This window comes from Amblyomma americanum, chromosome 2 (assembly GCF_052857255.1).
Source record: "Amblyomma americanum isolate KBUSLIRL-KWMA chromosome 2, ASM5285725v1, whole genome shotgun sequence".
NCBI lineage: Eukaryota > Metazoa > Arthropoda > Arachnida > Ixodida > Ixodidae > Amblyomma > Amblyomma americanum.
In genome coordinates, this window is record NC_135498.1 from 148938801 (window position 1) to 148963260 (window position 24460).

General features: G+C 48.7%; 1 protein-coding gene across 3 annotated transcripts in view; it reads right to left on the minus strand.

Moving 5' to 3' along the window:
* LOC144121894 (monocarboxylate transporter 9-like) overlaps positions 1–24460 on the minus strand; it is an 85678-nt gene that overhangs the window by 7470 nt on the left and 53748 nt on the right. For all 3 annotated transcript variants that reach the window (XM_077655331.1, XM_077655332.1, XM_077655333.1), the window contains exons 2-5: positions 24298–24460; positions 19541–19687; positions 18712–18855; positions 5689–6558 (exon numbers count right to left, since the gene is read on the minus strand). In XM_077655331.1, the coding sequence (XP_077511457.1) occupies positions 5689–6558; positions 18712–18855; positions 19541–19687; positions 24298–24418 (1282 nt within the window). In that variant the 5' untranslated portion in view covers positions 24419–24460. The remainder of the gene's footprint in view (positions 1–5688; positions 6559–18711; positions 18856–19540; positions 19688–24297) is intronic.

Genomic DNA, 24460 nt, shown 5'->3' on the forward strand with positions numbered 1-24460 from the left:
GCATATTACCAAGGAATTCTCTATTTACCCAACTGCTTCCAATCCATGCCCTTGAATACCTCCTGTAAACAGGCCGTGAATAGCACTGGCGAGATCGTATCTCCCTGCGTGAGTTGGGCGTAGTGGAAGGTAAGCTGCAGCGCCATCTCACAGAACGGGGTGTCCCTACGGAGCGTTAACGTAAAGTTGTCGGGACGAGAACTGCCATAGAAGACGGCGATGGCCCAGCTGTGGTCCGGACACGCTACCACGCGATGCTTCTCAGCCAATTCTCTGTCACAGAGAAAACAGCTCCGCCAGCACCATCGTTCGCAGTCAGGCTGATGCTCTCAAAGCTGTAGCGCTGGTGACCACTTGTTTTTCGAAAAATGTAACCGACTACTACTGATCAATTACACAAAAAGAGAATTGAATTACCCGTAACGTGACTTTCAAAAGTAATCGATTAATTAAAGAGCTACAAGAAACTGTAATTTATTACAAATAATCAATTCATTGTAATAGGTCACGCAGAACTCCGATCAGGACTGACAGTATGAATAGATCCCCGGTGGTGTAGCGAGCAAGCTCTCCCAGCCCTCTGGGCATTTGTGTCTTGGTGTAGATTTTAGCGAGTTTTGTTTGGTGGCTCGAATGTGCCAGCATTTCAAGAGGATTCGCTTGTTGTTGCGATATGCATGGCAGCGTGTGCAAGTTGGCCTTCCGTGTATTCCATGAGTGTAGTGTTTATAGCGTTGCGTCATCAGTGTGTGTGTGTGTGTGTGTGTGTGTGTGTGTGTGTGTGTGTGTGTGTGTGTGTGTGTGTGTGTGTGTGTGTGTGTGTGTGTGTGTGTGTGTGTGTGTGTGTGTGTGTGTGTGTGTGTGTGTGTGTGTGTGTGTGTGTGTGTGTGTGTGTGTGTGTGTGTGTGTGTGTGTGTGTGTGTGTGTGTGTGTGTGTGTGTGTGTGTGTGTGTGTGTGTGTGTGTGTGTGTGTGTGTGTGTGTGTGTGTGTGTGTGTGTGTGTGTGTGTGTGTGTGTGTGTGTGTGTGTGTGTGTGTGTGTGTGTGTGTGTGTGTGTGTGTGTGTGTGTGTGTGTGTGTGTGTGTGTGTGTGTGTGTGTGTGTGTGTGTGTGTGTGTGTGTGTGTGTGTGTGTGTGTGTGTGTGTGTGTGTGTGTGTGTGTGTGTGTGTGTGTGTGTGTGTGTGTGTGTGTGTGTGTGTGTGTGTGTGTGTGTGTGTGTGTGTGTGTGTGTGTGTGTGTGTGTGTGTGTGTGTGTGTGTGTGTGTGTGTGTGTGTGTGTGTGTGTGTGTGTGTGTGTGTGTGTGTGTGTGTGTGTGTGTGTGTGTGTGTGTGTGTGTGTGTGTGTGTGTGTGTGTGTGTGTGTGTGTGTGTGTGTGTGTGTGTGTGTGTGTGTGTGTGTGTGTGTGTGTGTGTGTGTGTGTGTGTGTGTGTGTGTGTGTGTGTGTGTGTGTGTGTGTGTGTGTGTGTGTGTGTGTGTGTGTGTGTGGGCGCAGCGGACGATGCTGGCGGCCTGCTCACGTGTCATGTGTTTGGGTGGGCAGAGCACTTCGCTAACATAGCGCCGCAGTAAATCAGCATGTGCTTTAACTTCAGGTGAGCCGCCGCGACTTCGCAGCGGCTCGGGCGTTCTGCTGCTGAGAACGAGACTGCAAGACTGAATCCAGGCCACGATGGCCGAATTTGTGTGGGTGGAGGTGCGAAAATGTTCATGCGCTGTACAATGTAACTGCTCTTTAAAGAACCCTGTGCACCCTAAATTAATCCGAAACATTAGACTACGCCGTCTCTCTAAACCTAGGTGCAGCTCTAGGACGCTAAAGCCCACAGTCCATGTCATGCCTTCATATAAAGGTGCAGAGAGTTGCACCTAAATTGTGCGTGATGGCTGCGTTGCAGCCCAACGAAAGGCCGCAAAGTTGTTGCCTACTACGCTAGCCTGCTGCCTGTGTTTCACCGTCAAATGTGTCTCTCCTCGCGTGACTGCCACCAGTGGATTAAGACGTTTTGGCTGCTCCCCGGCTGACAGCGCTGTTTTATAAATCGCAAAATACTACGCTGCCATAATCACCAGTTTTTTTTTTCTTACCCTGACACTTGGAGCATAATACAGCTTTAGCTCCGGTGCTTCCCGGCGTCAGATAAAACCAAAGTGCGGACAAAACCATCCAATTTCACTGCAGCGATGGTGTTTACGCGTCAAATGAGGTCACGAAAGTAGACGCAGCAGAAGACTCCGCGAGCTTGTGCGCAAGCTCATGCTTTCCTGGTGGAATTCAAGCGGGTTTTCCGATCCCCGCCTACTTACAAAGTAGAAAATGGGGCCAGACCCTCAGCTCAGTTTTACTTTGAACTGCACGACGTGACAGAACCGTTCTCCTTTGTGCACGAGTCAGCGTGGCATTTCCGAGCCGTCGTTTAGTCCTCAGCGTTGTGGTGACAGCACTGCGTGTAGCGGTGATGGGACGGTCTAACCCATGCTTTGTGGGTGCCGTGCTTATCGCGAAAGACAAGCGCAATGCTACGAACCCAACCGCCCTGATCCTCGTTCGCACGAAGAAATCCTTCCACTGAGTGTCAGGCGTCGTTCAAAGTTATCCTTATTTATTACAGGGCGCTATAAAAAAAACTACCGGCTTGAAATGAAAAATACAATCCCTGTTGTTCAGGAACCTGTCGGTTCCGGGTGTCTTGTTGTGGGTTACGTAATCCGGGCTGGCGTCGCCATTGTCGAACGAGTGCATGTATTTATGTGATGAATAAATTAGTATCTGGGCGGAGCGACAGACGTGGCTGTATAGTTTGCTTATCCGTAGATGGCTTGAACCTTCAGTCAGGTTTTATAAACTGCTGTCGACGAAACGAACTTTGACATAGCGCCTGGCGCCGTCTCTTATTTAATTATTTCTCACACTCTTAATTTTTTCACTAAGGCTCTGAACTCGCGGTGAATGTAGGTGATGGCATCTTTTCGGGGTGCAGAATTCCTAGAGTTTTGATTGAGAGCCCAGTCGAGCTCGGATCTATTGGAGGATTCATCCAGGGAAGAATTTGTCTCCATATGATAGTAACGATACAAACGATGCAAGAGGGGGAAAGACATATAGGTCCTGCAAGGTTTATAAAAACTTTGCTGGGCATTGAAGTGGGGAAAATCTCTACAAACTAAGGATGGGAGGGGTCTCAAGATCGAGGAAGGAGCGGAGATGCTAGGGAAATTTTTCATTGGGGATGCCGTTGGTGTGAACACACACTCGGTTCCACTTGGTGTTGTCTAGACCGAGAACTGAGTGACAATGCTTTTTGCAATGTGTCCACTTTCGTGTCAGTTTCAAGTTGGAGGGCTGTTGACCTATCTGCGGAGGAGTTGTCTTCGGCGCTTCTACAAGTGGATCAGATGCAGGTGAAGAGAGTGGACCCAGTTGTCATAGGAAGTTGTGAATACGGGCAGAGCTCCGAGAATTTAGAGATTTGTCCTATTTGTAATTTGATGGTGCGTGTGCGAAGTTTAGTGGTGAGTTTCAGTGAGAGAGGAGAATGTAGTGGATCCTGAGGAGACAGTTATTCGTGTGTCTCCATGTGTCATGGGTGCTGCCGAGCAGAGTGAGGTAGGGGGCACTGGGTTGTTGTGTGCCGGCCCTTGCTCGAGTGGAAGTGTCAGGGGTGTTGAAGTTGGCGAATCAGTGGCGTATGAAGTTCGTTTGAAGCGATAGCTCGTGGAGTACCCTTGACAGTAATACAAGTGGCTCCGCTGCAGTGAGTCTGGGAGCAAGAAATATTTAAGGCAGCACAGCGGCTGGACACGACGCGGATGTGCTGATCCCATTGGAGCCATACCAAAACGTCAATCAGCTATAGGTGAAACCTGATATCTGTGACATCTGTAATACACACAAAAAATATTTTACAATTTCAGCGTCAGGAGTTTTTATACGAGTGGGAACGCGCTGCTATGAAATGTGTGCACTCTGTTGCATGGGAAGTTCCAGACTGCGCGTGAGATTTTTAATCTAGCAAATCCCGACCTGTCGACGTGCAGGCAGATTCGTGTTCAACTACACTCACGCGATCCCGAAAATTTGTACAGCTGTGATTTCGACACTGCTATGCACAGTGTTAGTAACCGCCTAGGCTTCGCAACGTCCGGAAGATTTGTAGCGTAAAACAGCCAGCGAAGGCATTAGGAATCACAGGTGCACAAATAAAATTTAAGCTTTCGATCTTCTTTCTCTGACGTGCAACTGCGGGCAGGGAAACTTTTCTGTTTATCTTTCTGGCCCATCCTGCTCTATGTGACGTACTATGACTAGAATTAAATAAGGTAATGTTGACTAATTACCCAAAGCACATGTCTTCAGCAACATATCGAAGTCAACAGCGACACCGATGTCCTACTAATGGAGCCTATATTATCTGTGTGTCCAGTGACAGGGGCCCCCGTATGCTACCAAGCTCCCTTCTTCATGAGAGCATCCGGTTAATGCACTTGTCGGCGAAGCAAAGCCATAGCAAAAAGCGCCAAATGGATATATACTCCACCATCAAGCAATGAAGACCGTACTTCACGCATATCGTATGCAAGCCGCCATTAAGGGGCCTTTCGTTCCTCGCGTAATGGTAATCACTCTCTGATCGCATAAAGTACGCAGCCGTAACCATTCAAACCAAGTTGTTGGACACTATTCCACTGTGCGTAGCGCTCGCAAACTGAGCATAGAATGAACTCTTATTCAGTTTCTACAGCGAGTTTTATATCCCCCGTTAATTTTCATATGTCAGCCGTCCTTTTATGGGAGCGTCAGAGGTATTTTGTGCACCACCTGGAAGCACCTGAAAAAATGTTGATGAAAGAATGGCTATCATGAGCATCTCTGCTCACATATTTGCTTGGTAAACACGAGGTAGCCAGAAGCGCATGTTGAAGAAAATGACTACACTTCAGTAATTAAATATTATTTCCTTCATTCCACCTTATGCAATACCCTTCCCAAACGACACCGCTTGTGCAGTTCCCTGGAGTCCCAAGCTGTCTCTCGTGGTAGCGAAAGTAGATGCTTAAAGCCCGCCTGAGCCAGCTGTATGAAGCATAAGCAAATAAGTGTCAATATTACTGTCCTTGCTCTGTCATGAATAGAGCTGTAAGAAAACTTTATTATCTATCTAGTGCTTAAAAACCTGGTGCAACAGTTTCCTAATAAAATTTCTGCGTGCCACACTCGTCTGCCGCAGTCTTCGCCATAAGCCTGGAGGCTGGCGCCAACGCATTTCTGGTTATTTTTTTACCTTCCGATGTCAGTTGTCATTAATTACAGGTTTCTAAAGCGGACGATACTTGATAACACGTCACCTCTTTCAAGTATATTTCTCAATTGCTAAGGCTTTGTTGAGTTTAAGAGTTCACGCACAATCACAACTGACGTTGCCCGTGAATTTAAGTTACCGTTTAATGCTGGTTATTCTCTAAGGGGACGCAGCAACAGGTTTAACGTTTATATATATATATATATATATATATATATATATATATATATATATATATATATATATATATATATATATATATATATATATATATATATATATATATATATATTGTCGCGGAGCACGTGTTCGGTTGACGGCATCAAGTGAACATCTGTTACCCCTTCGTGTAGCCCCACCCAAAGGAGGCCCCGTAAATTCGGTACAAACCTATGACAAGTGGCTTGGCCAGCGACGTCATCCCGGCAGCGGCAGACACCATTCCGTACGCCATTGAGACTCGCTCGATGCCGACGTACTCGGCGACCAGCACCGAGAAGAGCACCACGGTGGTGCCGATGCAGAAGGCGATGGCCGTGGCCATGGCGAACACGAGCGCGTAGCTGTGCGCCAGCGGCAGCGTGAGGTACAGCGAGCCCATCCAGGCGAAGCTCACCGTCATCAGAGCCTGGCGCGTGAAGTAGCCCTTGTCCGCCAGGGCGGGAAGAGTCAGTCTGCCGATCAGGTCGGCGACGGAGCTCGTCGAGAGCATAGTGACCGCATGCGAGACGCTGATGCCACGGTCAGTGGCGAAGTCCACCAGTAGCGAGATGTAGCACTCGAAGGCGAAGCTGAACGCGATGTAGGAGTACATCACCACGTAGAACATGGGACACGAGAACACCGTGAGTCCGTGGCGAAATGAACCCGGCACAAACTGCTGTACCTTTCCGACTGCTTGGCTTTCAACGGAACCGTTGGGGACCACGGTGCCGTAGTCATGGTCAGTGTCCGTAGTCTCATTTACTACGTGTAACTTGTCAGCTCGAGCCTGTTGCTCTCTGTTTAGCTTCTCTTTGAGCCAATGTGGCTGTCGCAAGAACAGGCTGAAGGCCACTGCGTTAAGGCACAGCGCGCCGAACAGCAAGAGGGCGCTCTTGAAACCATACTGGTTTGTCGCCAGCTCGAGGAACTTTGGAAAGACGAAGGTGCCCATGGTGGCGCCCGCGAAGTTGATGCCCATCGCGAGGCCCTTGTATCGCACAAAGTGCTCGTTGATGACCGTTGGAATGACGACGAACAGCATGCCGCTCCCGATGGCTGCAGATAAAGTAGTTAGACTGTTAATGTGCGCCGGCAGTGTGCATATAGAATACAGAATAAAATAAATATTTCGTCTACATTTGTTATTTCGAGCAACACGTACGTTTTTAACAGCTCGAAAGTCGGTGGTTTGATTCCGACAACCCATTAGATACTTTCCCATTGCATATGCCGCTTCATATGATCCAAATTGCTTTACAGTTTGATATGGTCATGAGCAGAAAATACCAAAGCAGTCTACCAGTCGCTTCTAAGTTTATGAACACTCCGCTCCAGATGTCAAGGAGACAGGAATGTGTGAGTGGTTAACAGCACCGGGCCAAAGAAGATATCATTAATATCCATGGCATCTGAAGCATCATCACTTTGAGCAAAGTTGTCTAAAAGAGGACCTGCGTAACCAATTTTCAATGCACGTCTCGTATTAAGATGTTAACGACAAGTACATTGCATGACAACACCATGCTCTCAACAGTTCATTATCTGGCTCATTTTAGATTGCGACAACCGTCGAGCCATGCTGTGCAGCACGTGACCCAGTCTTGGTTTTGAATGGTCATATGAAATTAACGTACCTCCTAGAAAACATGAACTTTTTCCTGATGTCAGGATGGGCTATTTGAACAGCTCACAGTCAACGACAACACTTCATCTGCGTAATAGTGTCTTTAAATAAGGACCTTTGCTTAAGCACTGCTCGTAAAATCATCTTGAAATGTAAGATGACTTCTCCGCGTGTTTCAACGTGGCAGCGAAAAGTCGTACCAAAACCGTACGTTTTTGTAGTTTGTTCTGTAAAAAACTAGTTTTCACTGCTATTTTTTCCCGCATGCCTACGAGGACGGGCTGGCTGCTTGTTGCAGGTATGTGGATGACCCTGTCACAAGCTTATCTGGACGTTACGACCGGGAAGGGTTCGTTGCACATCACTGGGTTAGTAACGAATTGGGCAGTGGTGGGAGAGATGAAGCTGTCTATTGGAAAAAGAGAAAGGGTGCTGAGCGTGGGGACATCGGGGTATGCGAACAAGGCGTCAGTCATGAAGAGTGGTCGCCGAGTGAAAACCTCTGGCCGGGGCTCAACTCGATCGCCGACAGCTGTGGCTTTCCGAACGCGAAGAGACGAGCGCGTGGCTCCAGCTCATCGGCAATTTCAATGATACATTTTTCCTTTTGCGTGCTACCCGAGCCCAGCGCTTATTTTGGGGCTAGGCTTCACTACCACTAACTGGCCTCCGCTTCCCCAATGCACTTAGAGTGTTCTTGTTTTCTTGACTGCCCCATGTCTTGTAGGGATCCGCCCATGTCTAATTAAATGAAAGACACTTTTACAGCGAAAGCTGCATTAGCTTTATTTAACCCATTTAGGGGCTAGAATGGCGGCAGTAACGCGTTACATGCAATGTTACGCGCAACGCTTTTGAGGTTGAGGTCTCCACCATGGAGCGATACAGTCATTGTGCCGTTGCTTTCCTTAAAACTAACCTGCGGCTTTCACTCCCATCATTCACTCTCTCTATCGATTAGAAAGAGTGAAAGAAACATAAAAATTGCTTTTGAGGAAAGGAAACCACGCAGTAACTATCTCGCATATCGCGGTGGACACCCGAAGCGCGCCGTAAGGGATGGATGGATGAACGGAAAAACTTTATTTTCGTCAGAACGCATGAGCGGACGATTCTGTGCTAGATGGTCATCAACTCATGGCTTACGGCGACCTGGGTAGCCAACTCCACGGCCCTGGTCTGGACGACCGGGTCTGAGCTGGCCAACATGGCCTCCCACTGCTAGAGAGAAGGATTACGCCGTAAGGGAAGGTGTAAAGGGAGTGAAAGAAGAAAGGAAGAACGAGGTGTCGTAGTGGAGGTCTCCGGGATAATTTCAACCACCTGGGGATCTTTAACGAGCACTGACATCGATCAGCATACGGGCATCTTTTGCATTTCGCCTCCATCGAAACGCGGCTGCAGCGGTCGGTTTCAAACCCGGGTGATCCGGCTCAGTAGACGAGCGCCCTAACCTCTGAACCTTCGCGGCGGGCGGAGACCAACATACAATGTTGCCAAAGTAGCAAAAACCATCATTTGCAGGCCCATTTCATATAGCGGTGGGCTTCCAAAGCCTCGGGGCTTTCCTCTAGTAGTAGTAGTAGTAAAGACTTTTATTCGACCATAATTTATAGGCCGAGCATGTCGACCGCCTGGGCGACCAGAAGCCGCTGTTCTTCTTCCCCTTCAGCGCCAAGCCAGTCGAGCCAGGTGGTGATGGATAGAAAGGGTGGGGGGAAGGAACCCGACTGCTGAGCAGCCGGGCAATAGAAGAGGCAATGGGCCAGGTCCGCATAGATGCAGGGGCAGTTGGGACAGGAAGGGTCCGATCGATAGCGATAGTGGAAGAGGCGGGACGGGGTGATAACTGCATTCATCTGAATGTGCCGAAGAAGGCGAGACTCCGGCACCGTGAGTGATGGATGAGGAGGAGGGTAAAGGCGTTTGTCGAGGCGGAGCTCAAGGTAGACCTCTTTTATGGTGCGGCGAAGGGTGAGCCTCCCACCGTCCTCCGAGGGCTTGGGCCAGCGGATGAACGGTGCCCGGAAAAGTGTGTCGCGGGCGAGCTGATGGGCCAGCTCATTGCCGTCAATCCCTGAATGCCCAGGGACCCAGCGGAGGAAAACGATGGAAGGCTGCAGTGCGGAGACCGCTCGCTCGACCTCCTGTTGGAGAGAAGGGGTCAGGGTGCGTTTCTGTATGTGGTGTATAGCGGCTTGTGAGTCTGAATAGACTGTGTACTCTTGGAGAGAGGGAAGGAGGGCAAATGACTGGAGGGCATGCGCAATGGCGAGGACCTCGAGGGACAATGCGTCTGGAGGGTGTAGATACGGCCCGCTGGTGTGGGTTTCAGGAGAAGGGAGGTGTGGATGGTACAGGGCGTAGCCGCAGGAACCTCGAGGAGCCACGAAGGAGGCATCCGTGTAAGCTACACCCTGGGTATCAAAGAGAGGGGAATGGTGCTGTGCGGCCGCATGACGACGTCCGGCGTGCAGGACGGGGGACATGTTGGTCGGGAGGGGAAGGATACGAAGATTGGGAGCGGGGGTGGGAATAGGAGAGGTAAACGGGGAGATTGGAATGGGCGAGATACCCGCTTGAGTCAATAACCACTGACCCTGACGGGTAAGGGAAAGCCGGGCGAGTTGTGAGTCACGATGGAGACTGAGAAGAGAACGAAGAGAATGGAAGAGGCCTGTGGCAAAGAGCTTAGTGGTAGAGGTAGTGATAGGGAGGTTGAGAGCTGCCTTGTAGAGGCCCACAAGGGCAGTCTCGAGAGCGTTAAGTTGAGTCTCATTGAATGAAGCGTAGGGTGCAAAGTACAAGACTTTGTTGAGGGCCCGCGCGTGGGCAACGCGGCACGCGTGAGCCTCGTGGAGACCTGAGCGTCGAGTGACCACGCGCCGCAGGAGGTGAGTTACAGAGTGGCAGGTGGTGACAGCGCGGTGGAGGGCTTGCACATTCTTAGCCGCATGCAAAGGGAAGCCAAGAACTTTGCACTGTGTGACGACAGGAATGGGAGAGCCAGAAAGGTGGAGAGAGACGAAGTGGTTGTGTGAGCGCTGGTAGGAGGAATGGTTGAGAAGGAGAAGCTCGGATTTCTCAGGAGCAGGAGAGAGGCCAGCGGTGGTGAGAAAGGAGTCGATGAGATCTAGGCCACGTTGCAGGGTGTCCTGTACGTGACCGGGAGAGCCAGATGAACACCAGAGAGTGATGTCATCGGCGTAAAATATATGATGCAGGTCGGGAATTTCAGCTAGCTGGGAGGCGAGAGGGGCCATAGCGAGATTGAAAAGGGTAGGAGAGAGAACAGCACCTTGAGGAGTGCCACGGGTGAGGTGGTGTGGGTTAGACAAGTGGGTATCTACTCGAAAGCGAGCCACACGTTTAGAGAGGAATGAGCGGATATAGGAGTACATGCGGGAGCCACAATCCAAAGAGGCGAGTTGAGAAAGGATGTGATCGTGGCAAACACCGTCAAAGGCCTTGCGCACATCGACAGTCACAAGTGCGTAAATTTGAGTGGGTGTAGGGGACAGGAACGTTTGCTGGAGAATCAGAAACATGTCCTGTGCACAGACGCGGCGTCGGAAGCCAATGAGAGAATGGGGGAAGAACTCCCGTGCCTCAAGGAAATCAGAGAGGCGAGTCAGAGCCATTCGCTCAAGGGTCTTACCAACGCACGGTCAGGGAGATTGGGCGGAGGTTAGAGAGAGAGGGAGGTTTGCCCGGCTTTGGAATCATAGAAATAAGGGAGGATGTCCAGGAGCTCGGCAAGCAGCCGCTCTCCCAGGCCTCATTGCAGGTTTGAAGGAGGAATTCTTTGGCGCAGTCAGGAAGGTTACGAAGTGTGGTGTATGTAATGGCATCCTCACCGGGAGCCGAGCGTGTAGAATTAGCAGCCAGAGCAGATTCGAGCTCCCGGAGAGTGAAGCATTGGTCCAGATCGGGGTTAGGTCCACCTGAGTACACCGGGTAGGAGGGTGCCAGAGGGGGCGGGAGGTAGAGAGAGGCGAGTTGATCAAAAACTTCGGAGGGAGTCCCCTGAATGAGGGCTTTAGCTAGAGTGGGAGCAAGGGCAGGCTTACTGCCAAAGAGGGATTTAAAGAGAGACCATGCGGATCGCGAGTGCAATGCAGAATCAAGGCCATCACAAAGAGCACTCCAACGAGAATGCTCGAGGGAGGCGCAGTGGGCGACGATCTCAGCCCGCAGAGCAGTGATCCGGGAGGAAAGTTGGGCATTGTGTGGTTGGGAGCGAAAGGAGCGTTGAAGACGTTTACGGCGACGCCATAAACGGATAAGGTGTGGATCTGGGTCCTGGATTGGGTAACGAGAGCGAACGCGACGGCTACTGGACGTGAGCGCTGCAGAGATGCGCGACGTCCAGTCGTCGTAGGATTGAAAGGAGTCGGAGGCGAGATTTGTGCGAAAAGCATGCCAGTCAGTGTGAATAACCGGATGACAGCGAGGGATGTGGGAAAGAGAGGTGGTGATATGGATGAGAAAGTGGTCACTTAGAAGAGTTTCGGCTGTCACCTGCCAGTAAAAGGAAAGTGATCCCCGAGAGAAAGTGAGGTCGGGTGTCGTGGAGCGTTGTGAGGCAATACCCGCTCGAGTAGGAGAGCCAGGAGTATTAAGAAGGGTGAGGTGGCGTTCCTGGGCCAGACAATGCAGGAGGCGGCCGGGTTTGAGGGTTTGTGGGTAGCCCCAGAGTGTGTGAGGGGCATTAAAGTCACCACCAAAGAGGAGATGGGAGGTAGAAGGAAGAGAGTGAAGGAATTTGCCCAGAGCAGAGAATAAAGAGGAAGTGACAGGGGGGTTGTAAAAAGACAAAAGGGCGAGTGAGATGCGGGAAGAAGGGTGGTAATAAACCACACAAACTAAATATTTAAGGAGGGTGGAGGGGATGTCAATTTGCTCTACGAGCACGTCACTGCGTACATAAATAGACGCAAGTGGCGTGGCCGTAGTGGCATGGTAGGCGCGGTAGCCTGGGACATTGCGGGCCGTCCGGGTCTCCTGGAGAAGGAGAAAATGAGGCAGAGAGGGGCGGGTGAGTAGGTACTGGTGGAGGGGGGTCTTATTGTGGCAAAGATTTCGGCAGTTCCACTGCACAATTTCGAGGTCCTCGCCAAACGCCATTATGAGAGTGGAGAGGAACGCGATGGTACGCGTTCCTTCTTTTTTGCCGGGGGCAGTGACTCATGGACGGATTGGAGCATAGATGTGAAAGATTCCAATTGCTTTGATTGTGCTTGGAGGGTGGTAAGAATCTGGAGAACCGAAGTTTCCAGCTGAACCAAGCGAGTGTGATGTGCCTGTGTGGTGGTTTCGACAAGGTCAGCCAAAGGGGCGACCTGGGCGCTGGAGGAGGGAGTGGGGAACGGGTACTAGAGGAAAGGCAGCAGCGAGGGCACCTTTCCTCTAGTACCCGCTCCATGCACGAGACGTTTCTTAAACGGGTTGCAAAAAATGTTTCCTCTTTATTCGGAGTTATAATAATAATAATAATTGCTTTTGGGGGAAATGAAATGGCGCAGTATCTGTCTCATATATCGTTGGACACCTGAACCGCGCCGTAAGGGAAGAGATAAAGGAGGGAGTTAAAGAAGGAAGGAAGAGAGAAGTGCCGTAGTGGAGGGCTCCGGAATAATTTCGACCACCTGGGGATCTTTAACGTGCACTGACATCGCACAGCACTTATTCGGAGTGTCCGTTCACGTTATCTGCGAAGTTAGCTTGCCAACTACGCATAAGTTTAATGCCGCTTATAATAAAGACATTGGGAAAGCGGATACACGGAGAACAATTCATGCGACTGCAGCCTTAACAATGTCAGTCGGAGTCAGCCATGAGGCTTTCAAAAGGCGCAGAACAGCGCTACTTGCGTTTTTCTTCCCTTCTATTCACACCTCCGAATGTTCCCTCTGTGGGGCCCCAAAAGCCACATTCGGCCATATTGTGTTCATCTGCCGACATCTGCAACCACCGGCCTAACGGGCCCTCGCGGACTCGGAGGGGTGGGAGTTCGTCGTCTTTAGCTACGACCCGGCCTCGCAACTGAGGCTGGTGCAGTGGGCGCAGAAGGTCGCCGGCAGACACGGGCTGCCAGCCAGAACACACGACCAGGAGCCAACCCAACTCCGATACTTTGAACTATCAGGGTTCCGGCAATAATGAAACTTTTCACCACCACCACCACCACGAGAAGGATAAAGCAGAGTGTGAAAGACGGAAGGGAGAACTAGGTGCCGTAGTGGAGGGCACCGCTGGAAACTCGGCAAGCCGCAGCACCTCTTTATATCTTTCTTCTTTCGCTCCCATCTTCGTGCCACCTCTTCTCCCCACCTGCATTGTTGTAAGCCTTTATTTCCCTTCCTGTCCTCATCGCTAAGCCAGCTGTCACTGCAGTTACTGTGTCCACCGAGATATGAGGCAGTTACTGCGCCATTTCTTTTCCTGAAGAGACGCAGCTGCGGAGTTGACGTCGCATTGACGAGATGTGAAACGAAACCACGATGAATGTTCGCGAAAAATGTGGGCCGTGGGATGCTCGTAGATTCGCCGTGTTGGCGGGTGTGGGTATTCTTCATTCCGAAGGGAAAGTTGAAAGTGTTTTGATATCCGAGTTTAATACGTTCAAGACTTCACAGCTAGCGTGTGTGCTGGCTAATAAAAAAGTGAAGCCCAGTGGCGAAGTGAGTTCGAAACAGGGAGGCTAAGCCCAGTACCTAAGCGTGCTCGAAACAAACACGCCAAAGCCAAGTAGCTCAGCATGCTCAAAAACAGAGGCGAAGCCAAGGCGCTAAACGTGCGCGGAATGAAAAGCAAAACCAAGTAGCTATTTGTGTGTCAGGTTGGCTCGTCGCGTGCATAAAGTGTCTGTAAATATGCTCGCGCCAGCGCTAACACCGCCCCCCCCCCCCCCGGTGTATGCATGCGCGAGACCGACCTTGCCTTCCGGAAACGCCGCTACTTACAACAAGCTTTCGCTGAATAATGCACTAACCCGGTAAGCTTAGTTCTACTAACTATTTTTGTTAAGATGGTTGCGCTGCGTAGCCACACTCTTTTCCAGCCGCCTATCGGTTTTCGATCATCCTCTTAATTTTCCTTTGACCCTGTACACCGCCCGTTATAGTTCACATTTTCTTTACCCTTATCCCAAATAATCGTTTTTAGTTGGTTTACATGATCATACACGTCTTCTTCGCTTTTATGACCCTTTAGACTATGTAAAGTTCACTGCCTCGAGCACCGCCACTCTACGTTTATACTAAATAAAAATCAGTTATTGGTAAGGGCTTGTTCGTGTCACTCTCTTGCATTTGTTTTTGTTGGTGCCACTTTTTGAAAATTTTTGACAAGAAAGTCTTGAACTTCACTTGCGTTCAAAAAGAGAACAGAGAAAACTACGCATTTTTTCGTCGGCAATTCATAGGGATGCTATGGCAGCAACACATCGACGCTCTGGAAAGCTGCTATCTTGATCATTATATCTTGTATAACCGGGGATGTGACCCAAGATATGAAGAAGCGAGCTAATTATGCCGTTGTAAGATTCGTTGGGAAAATATATAAAGGGAAGATTTCGCTACTCCGAAATTTAGTGCCGCTGCCGAATGTTTTCCGCCGCTTTCTTCCTTACACTGGTACAAGTGGTCGAAGAGAAATTTCCGTTTTGTTTTTTTAGGGAGCTGTATACAGTCATTGTAACTCACGTCTGTGGAATAACACATGATCGAGACTACATAGCGATAGCTACGCATTTGAAGAAGCTAGGAGAAGAGATGCTGAGCGAGGACCTCCCCAAAGAACTTTGTTCAATCAGTGGAAATTTTTTACTCGGTCGGAATTTCTTTGCTAACAAGCTGAGATAATGAAAGCCAAGCTTGTGAATCACGGCCTAGTGGTTTGGGCGCCCGTCTCGGCTGCGGGATGTGGTCGGTTCGAAACCCACCGCCGGACACCCACCGGTAAAAATGGGTACAAGCGTCCCCCGGCCTGGCGCCCGGCTTTCTTTAGGGGGGTCCGCTTGGGAGAAGCTCCGTAAACCCCGCTGCGCCCCTCGCAGGCGAACGAAGCCCCAGTTTCGGAAGAGCTCAGTGCCTGCTAAAGGTGGTGTCGCGGCCAACGTGGCTCGAACCTTCATCACCTGCAGCAGCAGGCCACGGAAATCACAAGGGCAACGAAGCCTCCAAAGCATCAGCTGTATAGCGCTCGCGGTGCGGAAGAGCGCATGATTGTCGTCTCTACCGAGCGTACTACGGAAGGTGTTTTCTGTGCTTCTTTCCATGCGTGTGTCGCGTATGGAAAACACGGGTCGCAGAAGTACACCACGAAAATAACCGTGACCTTGTGAACGCGTTGCTCGGCGTCATTCGTACTGTCTGGCACTGGCTCGTCAAAGAAACACCACTCAGCGGAATTCTCCCAATCTAACAGAATTCATCAGAAATGAAGTCACACCAACACTTCCGGCGAAGGAGAAGCCTATAGCAGCGTCACATGACAGCCTTCTGGTCTTCAGCAACCACGAGGCATCAGACCGTATGTAAACACAGTGGTCGTCTCGTGTGTAACTTTCTCCGCCTTCGATGTTTGTGCTAATGTGCAATATAAACGCCACATTAACTTTCAAGGCCGCCGCGCAGCACTCTGATTGGTATCAACGTGCATCCCGCCGGTGGGATGCATGTGCGCGCGAGTGCAGCGGAGTGAAGATAGCTTCAGAACACGTCCTCTTTATCGTCTGGACCAGATTGGTTGGTCCAAAGCGTGTCGGCGGTTTTAGCTGTTTTTGTTTGTAATCATCAAATTGTTGTTACTACATCTTTCCCGAGCTGACATCAAAACTTTGCATTTGGCTGCTGCGCGCTATGCTGCCTTGATTCTGCAGCTAGCCAGCCGCCAGGGCGACATACGCTTCGATAATAGATGATTCTCGCAGAAGGATTTTGTCAAAGCACCGCTGGCACTCGGGTCAGACTGTATTGAGATGGACGAAAATAGGGGGCTTTATCGAAACTGGAAGAAAAGATGATGTTTTTATCTTCATGCATCAGACAATGGTAGACCGCCGGAAATCCAGCGTTGACTCTAACAACGCCGCAGTTGTCACTCCTGCAACGGCGCCTCCAGCGCTTCATTCATCACCAAAGAAAACGATTGTGCCAGATAACACCACAGCTACAAAGTTGGAGTTTTAGTCACATCAAAACTACAAGTCCGCCAATGACGGATTAATTTTGTGAAGCAACTTGTAATGGAAAAAGCATATATATATATATATATATATATATATATATATATATATATATATATATATATATATATATATATATATATATATATATATATATATATATATAAATATATATATATATATATAAATATTTATATATATATTTAAGTCACGATATTTTTCCCTCTCTCTCTTGTTGTGCGATGTTGTTGCATCCAGATGTTGACGTGGAGTGGTAGAGGGCGGGTCTCCTGAGTGACCCGGGGGACGTACTTCGCGACTGGTGAGTTTGAGACAGGCGTGCAGGTATTCTGACGTTAGCACTTGAAAATGCTTTCCTCAAAAAGTTATTTATTACAGTATTTACAAAACTGATTTACATCTGCCGAAAGATTTCGGCCTCTCCGCTTTAACTAAAAAATACAAAACTCCAAACTCTTGCGACTCCGGACCACCGCCGGCCACCACACGGCCAACCCGCCCGGCCGCCGCTCAAGGAACTCCCGTCTCCAAATCCGCGACCCCGGGACCACCACCGGCCGCACACGACCGATCTGTCCGGCTGCCACCGACCAACCTCCCACGCTCTCCTCAGCGCCCACACATCTCCTTGTACTCCCGCCAAAACTACACCCTCAGCCAATAGGTGACTTTCCCGCCACCTTTCTGACGCAACATATCACAACACAAAAGAGAAGCGCACAATATAAAACACACGCCTTGCAACGCAAAAGAAAATCGAACACACGCCTCGCTGCAAGCTGTCGTGGCTATCTAGAAACATGCCACAACGAGGGGAGAGAAACCATTTACGACACCTGCGTCACTGTTTGCCGCTCTGGCCTAGGGTGCCCGGATGGCCGCTCGCCTCCGGCGCTGGCCCATCTAGCAAGCTGCCGTGGCTAACCAGAAACATGCCACAACGAGCGGAGAGAAACCCTTTACGACACATGCGTCTGATCAGACCATTCCTCCTCGCTTAGGCCGAGGCTCCCGAAACTCGCTCGCGGCGCCGCCCTGAGAGCCTATATATATATATATATATATATATATATATATATATATATATATATATATATATATATATATATATATATATATATATATATATATATATATATATATATATATATATATATATATATATATATATATATATATATATATATATATATATATATATATATAAGGAAGTGGGCACTTCTACAAAGACACTTTTATTTATCAACGTTTCGACCGCGGTGCGGTCTTCTTCAGGACTGAAGAAGACCGCACCGCGGTCGAAACGTTGATAAATAAAAGTGTCTTTGTAGAAGTGCCCACTCCTGAAGAAGACCGCACCGCGGTCGAAACGTTGATAAATAAAAGTGTCTTTGTAGAAGTGCCCACTTCCTTAAATCTATATATATATAATCTGCTTGCTAGAAGATGATGGCCTGAGGCTTAATAGCCCATACCCTCGGCGGGGGATTGTCCAGGCTGCACTGCGGATACATTGCTGCTGTGGTTATCCTCATACAATGACGCATGCCCCCATAGGGGGATTGGCCAAGAATTGGGGGGCTCAGAGAGCTTTCAGATAAATATTTCCAAATGAATGCTGAGGAAGGAAGAAGTAAACAAAAAAGAATAGCGAAACGAAACGGGAAATGCATAACGCATGCAGGAGATCGAGACTGATGTTTATAGCCGAGTGGTTAAATGATAACGATAAAAGTAAGAATAAAAATATTATTGAAAAAATAAAATTACCAAGGTAGCCGATTTGATGCCATTAAAAAATTTTGGACGGCGGTAAAAACCGACTTGTGGCTGTACCCAGATATTGTGGCTCCAAACGACAATATGACTGGGCTGCTCAAACAAAGGCCAAGCTGTTGTAGTGATTTCTCTAAAACCGTCTTCTCATCATGGATACATGAGGCTGCCTGCACTGTCTTCTGCTTTCTTTTCATCATAACCTTCAACCCAATGCTTGAAATAAATTAGGCACAGTAAACAACAGCACTCATCGTCCCATTTACTGCGACATCACTGTGTCCCTCCTACAGATGCAGAATAGCGATAGTGAAACAACGGTCAAAATTGCGACTGAGAAACTGCAGCAAGAGAAGCTCGATCAATTACACTTTCACAAATGCAAAGACTGCTATCATAGGCAAAATATTTTGCTTGTAGAACAACAGCAAGCCCAACATAAAACACAGTGCACCGGCCTACACTTGCCTAAAATGATTTAATATTCCACCGAACACCGAAAAAGACGGCCGAGGAAGTCTTATTTTGCGAACCACAAGCAGCCATAACCATAAACTACGCACTTTTTCTTAACATATGTTCTTATAAAGCTACTTACAATGAACGATCCCCAAACTGAAGACGAGGTACTCAATGTTTGTGGCGAAGTACGATATAATGAGGCCGAAAGCTCCAATGCAGCCTCCAACAATGGCGACCGGTCGTGGAGTGTACCGGTGTGCTAAAGGTCCCGCGATGAGTCCTGTAAAACAAACAAGTATACAAGAGAAAATATCAGCCAGTTTGCACACTAGAACAAGACTTGTCACCAGCCGTCACCCTCCTCGATATAAATCTCACTGTATGTCATTAAAGGAAAGCAATCAAGACATAATCAGGGATGGTGAGGAAAGCAATCAAGACATAATCAGGGATGGTGAGCCTGGCCTGCTGGTCTAAAAGGGCGCGGTTATAGTAATTCTCAAAAGTGTTCAGATGCATTTCATTCAGCCCCCATATGTACCGGTGTAACCAAGAGCCCAGTTCGGCAGCCTTTCAAGTTGGTTCACGGAAACGCACCTGTGTTTTAAACTGCTGCAACGAAGTCAATATATGCGGCACTGCGTTTGGTGCACTTACGTTCAATCTTTTCACGTTATAACCGTGCGCTCTAGCGGTTATTTATTTATCTCTGTAATTAACATGATTGCCGCCCTATACAATCTCTCCGTGTTGCGGCGAAAGCGTTGCTTATAATGAAACTCGAGTAAAACCTAAATCGTATGTTACATATTAGCAATTGATTTTTTTTGTCTGCTTGGGCACATTTGGCAAATTATGGTACGTGCCACATTTCTTAATACTTTCTAACTTTTAGTGATGTGTATACGAAAGGATGATGTGGTGCGAGATATTCCCCGTCGGCGGTTCCTCACTGCTGTCCTTACCGGTGAGCAGGAGCACGCCTCCGAGCAATATAATGGGCCATGCTGCTTGGCTCCTGGAGGCGTTGAACGTGTCAAGGATGGCGACGTAGAGAAATCCCGAAGACCTCCTGCCTCCAACTCCGAAGAAGGTCGCCAGAGCGCACGCACCTGGGGGAGAGATGAGAAAGTGCCCTGATGCTGAGCGACAAAGGAGTCGACAGAATTTGCGGCTCTTCAATATGGTCGATGCTTTGAAGCCAGGCATTAGTCATACCCTTACGTAAGGACTTATCAGGAGGAAACTGAACTGGCCTTTAAATCTGCACACATTTTTAAATAACTAAGCTTCAAGCAGCTACGAGCTTGTACGTCAATAAAAGTTCAACACCTGTAGTCACCGCTCATTTTACCCGAAGTGCTACGCTACTTCCAATGTAGAACCTGGCATTGTAGAGCGCGTATAAGCGGAAGCACAGCTTAAACAGGGCTTGTTGTGGCGATTGCACGGTGCTAGGGTTTCGATGTGTCTAACTCGACAGGCCGAACAAATCCACCCACGCACGCCCAGACTTGAAACTACCGGTTAATGTGTCGCTGAGTGCATTCAGCATGTGGCCAGAAAAGAAAGACAGACATTAAAAAAAAACATAATTTTTCCGACTAAGCAAGGTAATAGAAAATCTCGAAACATTTTCCTCTTGATGCAAACGCTAGAACGTGTTCTTTTACGTCATGCTTAAACATCCGACTTCTTTCGCGTTAAGCGACGCCGGCGTCATGCTCCAGTGATGTTCCATCCTCATCCGACGCCATACAAAATGCTTCGTTCCCGGCCGCGGCAGTCGAATTTCGATGGAGGCGAAATTCTAGAGGCCCGTGTGCTGTGCGATGTCAGTGCGCGTAAAAGAACTCTAGGTGGTCGAAATTTTCGGAGTCCTTCACTACGGCGTCCCTCATAGCCTGAGTCGCTTTGTGACGTTAAACCCCCATAAACCATAAACCATAAACAAAATGCTTCAAAAAGTTCAGGGTGCACTTTCTCACCCGACATGGGCAGTATTCGCGTTTGAACAAAAACTAGGGTGCACTTTTTTGCCACCTAGTCCATTGCACCGCTAGAATTATTACTGAACGTAAAAGCGCAAAAAACAAGGACGTAGAATAAGACACACAACACGAGCGCTCACTTCCAACTGATGTGAGTCCTTGTTTTTTGCGCTTTTACGTTCAGCATGGAAAACCAACTCGCCCAAACTCGGCCTTTATAGAATTATTAGTTTTTTTCTCTGTCTCACTCTTTTTCTGTATTTCCTGACTGGCGTGAAAAGGCACGCAGCACCACCCATGCCTTAAACCCATAGTTCCAAATTCTCGTTGCTCCCTTGTGTGTGCATGCCGCCTTTCGGACTGTCCTGTCCTGTTAAGCCAGTGTCGTCGTAACACCGTACATGCGAAAACAGAAGTTAATGGTGCATGCTGCAGTGTTTCATCTCCATTAAGGCTATGGCTAGACAAAATTAATAGGGGTCGTGAGCGACTGGACCTCAGTATTGCTTGCACGGCCGCTGCGAATGACTTACAGCTCTCGCTTTCAGGCCGAGCAGATATAAATGCGATTACAAGAACTAACAAGCTCTTTATTCCTGTCTGCAAATCTACATATTTGAAGAACTGGATGAAACAGCGCTACGGAACACGAGACAAGCGAAGGACAAACACCAGAGCTGACTAACAACCAAATCGGATTGTGCAGTATCTTTTTCTCATGTTTCTTTAGCGAGAGCTACACTGGGCTACCAGTCGAGCATTTTGTGGTGGTTGGGAGAGGAAAGTTGCGCGCACGCGCCGTTACCATGGCAACCGGAGCGGAGCAGCAGGTGCCGCGTGTGCATCGTCGCCGCCTCGCCGCCCGCCGTTCGATCACCCGAACAGGGCGTCGTCGCATGCGCAGCATTGCGTATAAAAGGCGGAGATGTAATGGGCGTCTGTATCACAACGTTTGACATGCATGCAGAGAAGGAGAGTCCGGCCGCTGTTATACGGCGGTATAGACAAGAGAAGATTAACCCTTCCGATCCTGAGGTTGTCGCCTGGCACTTAATTGGCTAGTCTGCAAAGAGAGAATGAGCGTCAGAAAGCGAAGAGAGCAGCGGAGGCGACCGAACAGAGAGAGGAACGCCTTGCCAGACAGAGATGTCAGACCGCCGAGCGTAATAGACGGCGCATAGCCGCCGAGATGGAGCCCAATGTCTCTCATTGCTAAGCATACAGTGACCACCGCAAGCTAAGCCAGGGAAACGTACCTCTCGCTACGTATATCCTGGCATAGCCGAGCTAAGACACTGCCAATTTTTTCTTCTGTTTTACTCATGATATTTCCTTTATATGCTGCCTCACCTGTACCAATAAACCATTTGGTTGTTAGGCAGCGCTGGTATTTGTTCTTCTCTTGTCTCGTTTTCCGCAGCGCTGTTTTATCTAGTGCTTCAAAAATGTACCAACCAGCCCGTATCTGCCCTCTTCTACAAATTTGAACTATAGCGCTTAAGTAACTGGGTTAGCTAACTGTGCACCTTAAGAAAATAATTAATTTTTTAAATTCTAAGTTCCCTTCATTCCCAATTCTCAAAAACTGCCGCAATCGCCAATTCGTCCTGTTTCTTTTCTCTCCTGCTGCAGTTTCGAACACTTAAGTGCAGCTTGCAATTAGTAGCCATTCAAAAGGAGTCCGCAATTTTTACGCCACCGTTCCAAGAGAGACATTTAATTCTCTTGTTCCACATTTTCCAGAACCTAACCCCACTCTCTGCAAATCGTCCGATTTCGATCAATCAGTTCTTTGTCACTGTAATAACCATTACATCACTTTTTGAAAGCTATATTACAAGCAAGAAGACATCAAGGCCTCATAAAAAGCTCGCAGAATACTGGACACTAGTAACAATTCGCATCCATTCTCTATCGTCACTGCGTTGCAATAGTGTATCTAGGGCTGTGGTATTACAAGCTAAAAAATAAGTCCAAATATCGCTAAGCCTTCTAAGAATCAGACCGCCGTGATGTTAACTTCCTCAGGATTAACGCGTTTTCTGTCTTACCAGCACAAGTTCACAAATTCTTTCCTGCATGTTTACTCAGTAGCACACGTCGCTATCCTGGCTCGGTGTCCTGGTGCCTTTTACGCAGATGTTACCCGTTGCGACTCCACTGCTGCGATTGCCGGTGTTGGCCACCGCTCCGAACAAGTCCGTCATCACCACGGCGTCTGTCAACCAGACCGTCTTAAACACAAGCTATTGCTGAAGCCACATTGTTCAAGCCAACACTATCATAGGGCGCACATGAATCTTCCCTCCGATGCCTTCCCACCAACACGTTCTCTGGATATATGGGCCACCTGTCCTACAGCCCACGCTCTTTTGGAATGGGTCCCATGACACGAAGACACTGAGGCGACCGAAGGGGCTCATGCACTCTGTCGCTAGCCATGAGCTTTCGCGTTCATTGTACGGTAGATTAAATCTCCAACGGCGAGTGGGCTACGCGCAGCAAACGCAGAAAATATAGACTAAAGACCTACGATTCTCGCCCCGCCTCCCACCCACCCCTTAACCACTCATAAACTGTCGAGAGTCTGCTTCTACCTGACAAGAGCATAATAATGTTCCGCTTTCAGGCTCTGAAGCCAGTTCGTGCACATCCGCCTAAGCCGCCCTCGCTATCAGGTGGGCGGTACCCACACTGACAAGACACACATTATTCCTGTACGCACCAGTCACTCAACCCACTACTTCCCCCGCAAGCTCCTTCTTCACCTGGCCCGACATTACTAGGGTGCAGGGACCTACAACAAGCTTCCCTTCGCCCGGCACTATGACCACACTTGGTGACCCATATCTCTTGCTTTGGGCAAGTACCATACCGTCCTGCACTCTAGCCTCAACCAGCCTGGCTTGAACCAATAACCCCGAACTCTGGGAAGTTGGGAGAAAAACTTTTTTCCCTCTATCCGGCTCTCTGATTGGTTGCCTGTAGCTTTCTTTTTTCAGAGCCTAATCTGTGTGCTCGAAGTTGCTGTAAGGGATGTTTTTTTTCGGAAGTGTTTGTTCTAGAACATTGTTTTTTCTTTGGTGTTAGTAATTGTAAAAAGTGTTGTGGGTGAAACTGCTTTCCAGCCGACCTTGATTGCGCCGACATAGTCTACTTAACATGCACTGAGCAAGCTGCTTCGTCATCGCTGTGCATGAGGTCAAAGGACTGGTTCACATGGTGTAGCACTGAAATATTTGAAAGCGGCACACTGAGCACAAAAAAAAGATGACCGCTACAAATTTCACCACAAACAAAATACTGAAACTCTGCTAGTCAGACTTTGGCCCTTTCTTCTAACAGTTGATTTTAATTTTCAGATCTGGAGAGGTCTACTATCGCAACCCACATATCATACCTTACAGTAGCGATTTCTTTCTTTTTTTGTCGTTGCCTCTACGAACCAAAGTTCAGAGCCTCCAAACTAGCTGCAGACTAACCGGAACTGTGTAACGCATTTGACACTGGTCGCTCTCGAGGAACCGGCTGTCAACTTGCACCAAACACTGCTCTTCTATTGGTACAAAAAACTAGGCGAGCTGTTTTCAAGGGGGGTGGGAGGGATAAAGAGAACACGCATATAGGTGACATATAAAGGTCTGTTTTTTCGCTATCGTCTAGCTTCTATTGAGCAGTCTTCAATACAACTAGCGGGATATGCAGGTGACGAAAAGGAAACGCCTCCCTACCTGCCGTCATCCAGCTGTGCAAGCTGTCTGGCCCATAGCGTCGAAACCTCTTCTTCTCATTTTTGCATGCGACCGTGCCGTTCTTCTGCACGCAGGTCGACGCCTGGTCCGCGACCGTCATGCCGACAAGGGACGAGGCCTACTGCTGCTCACAGGCCATACA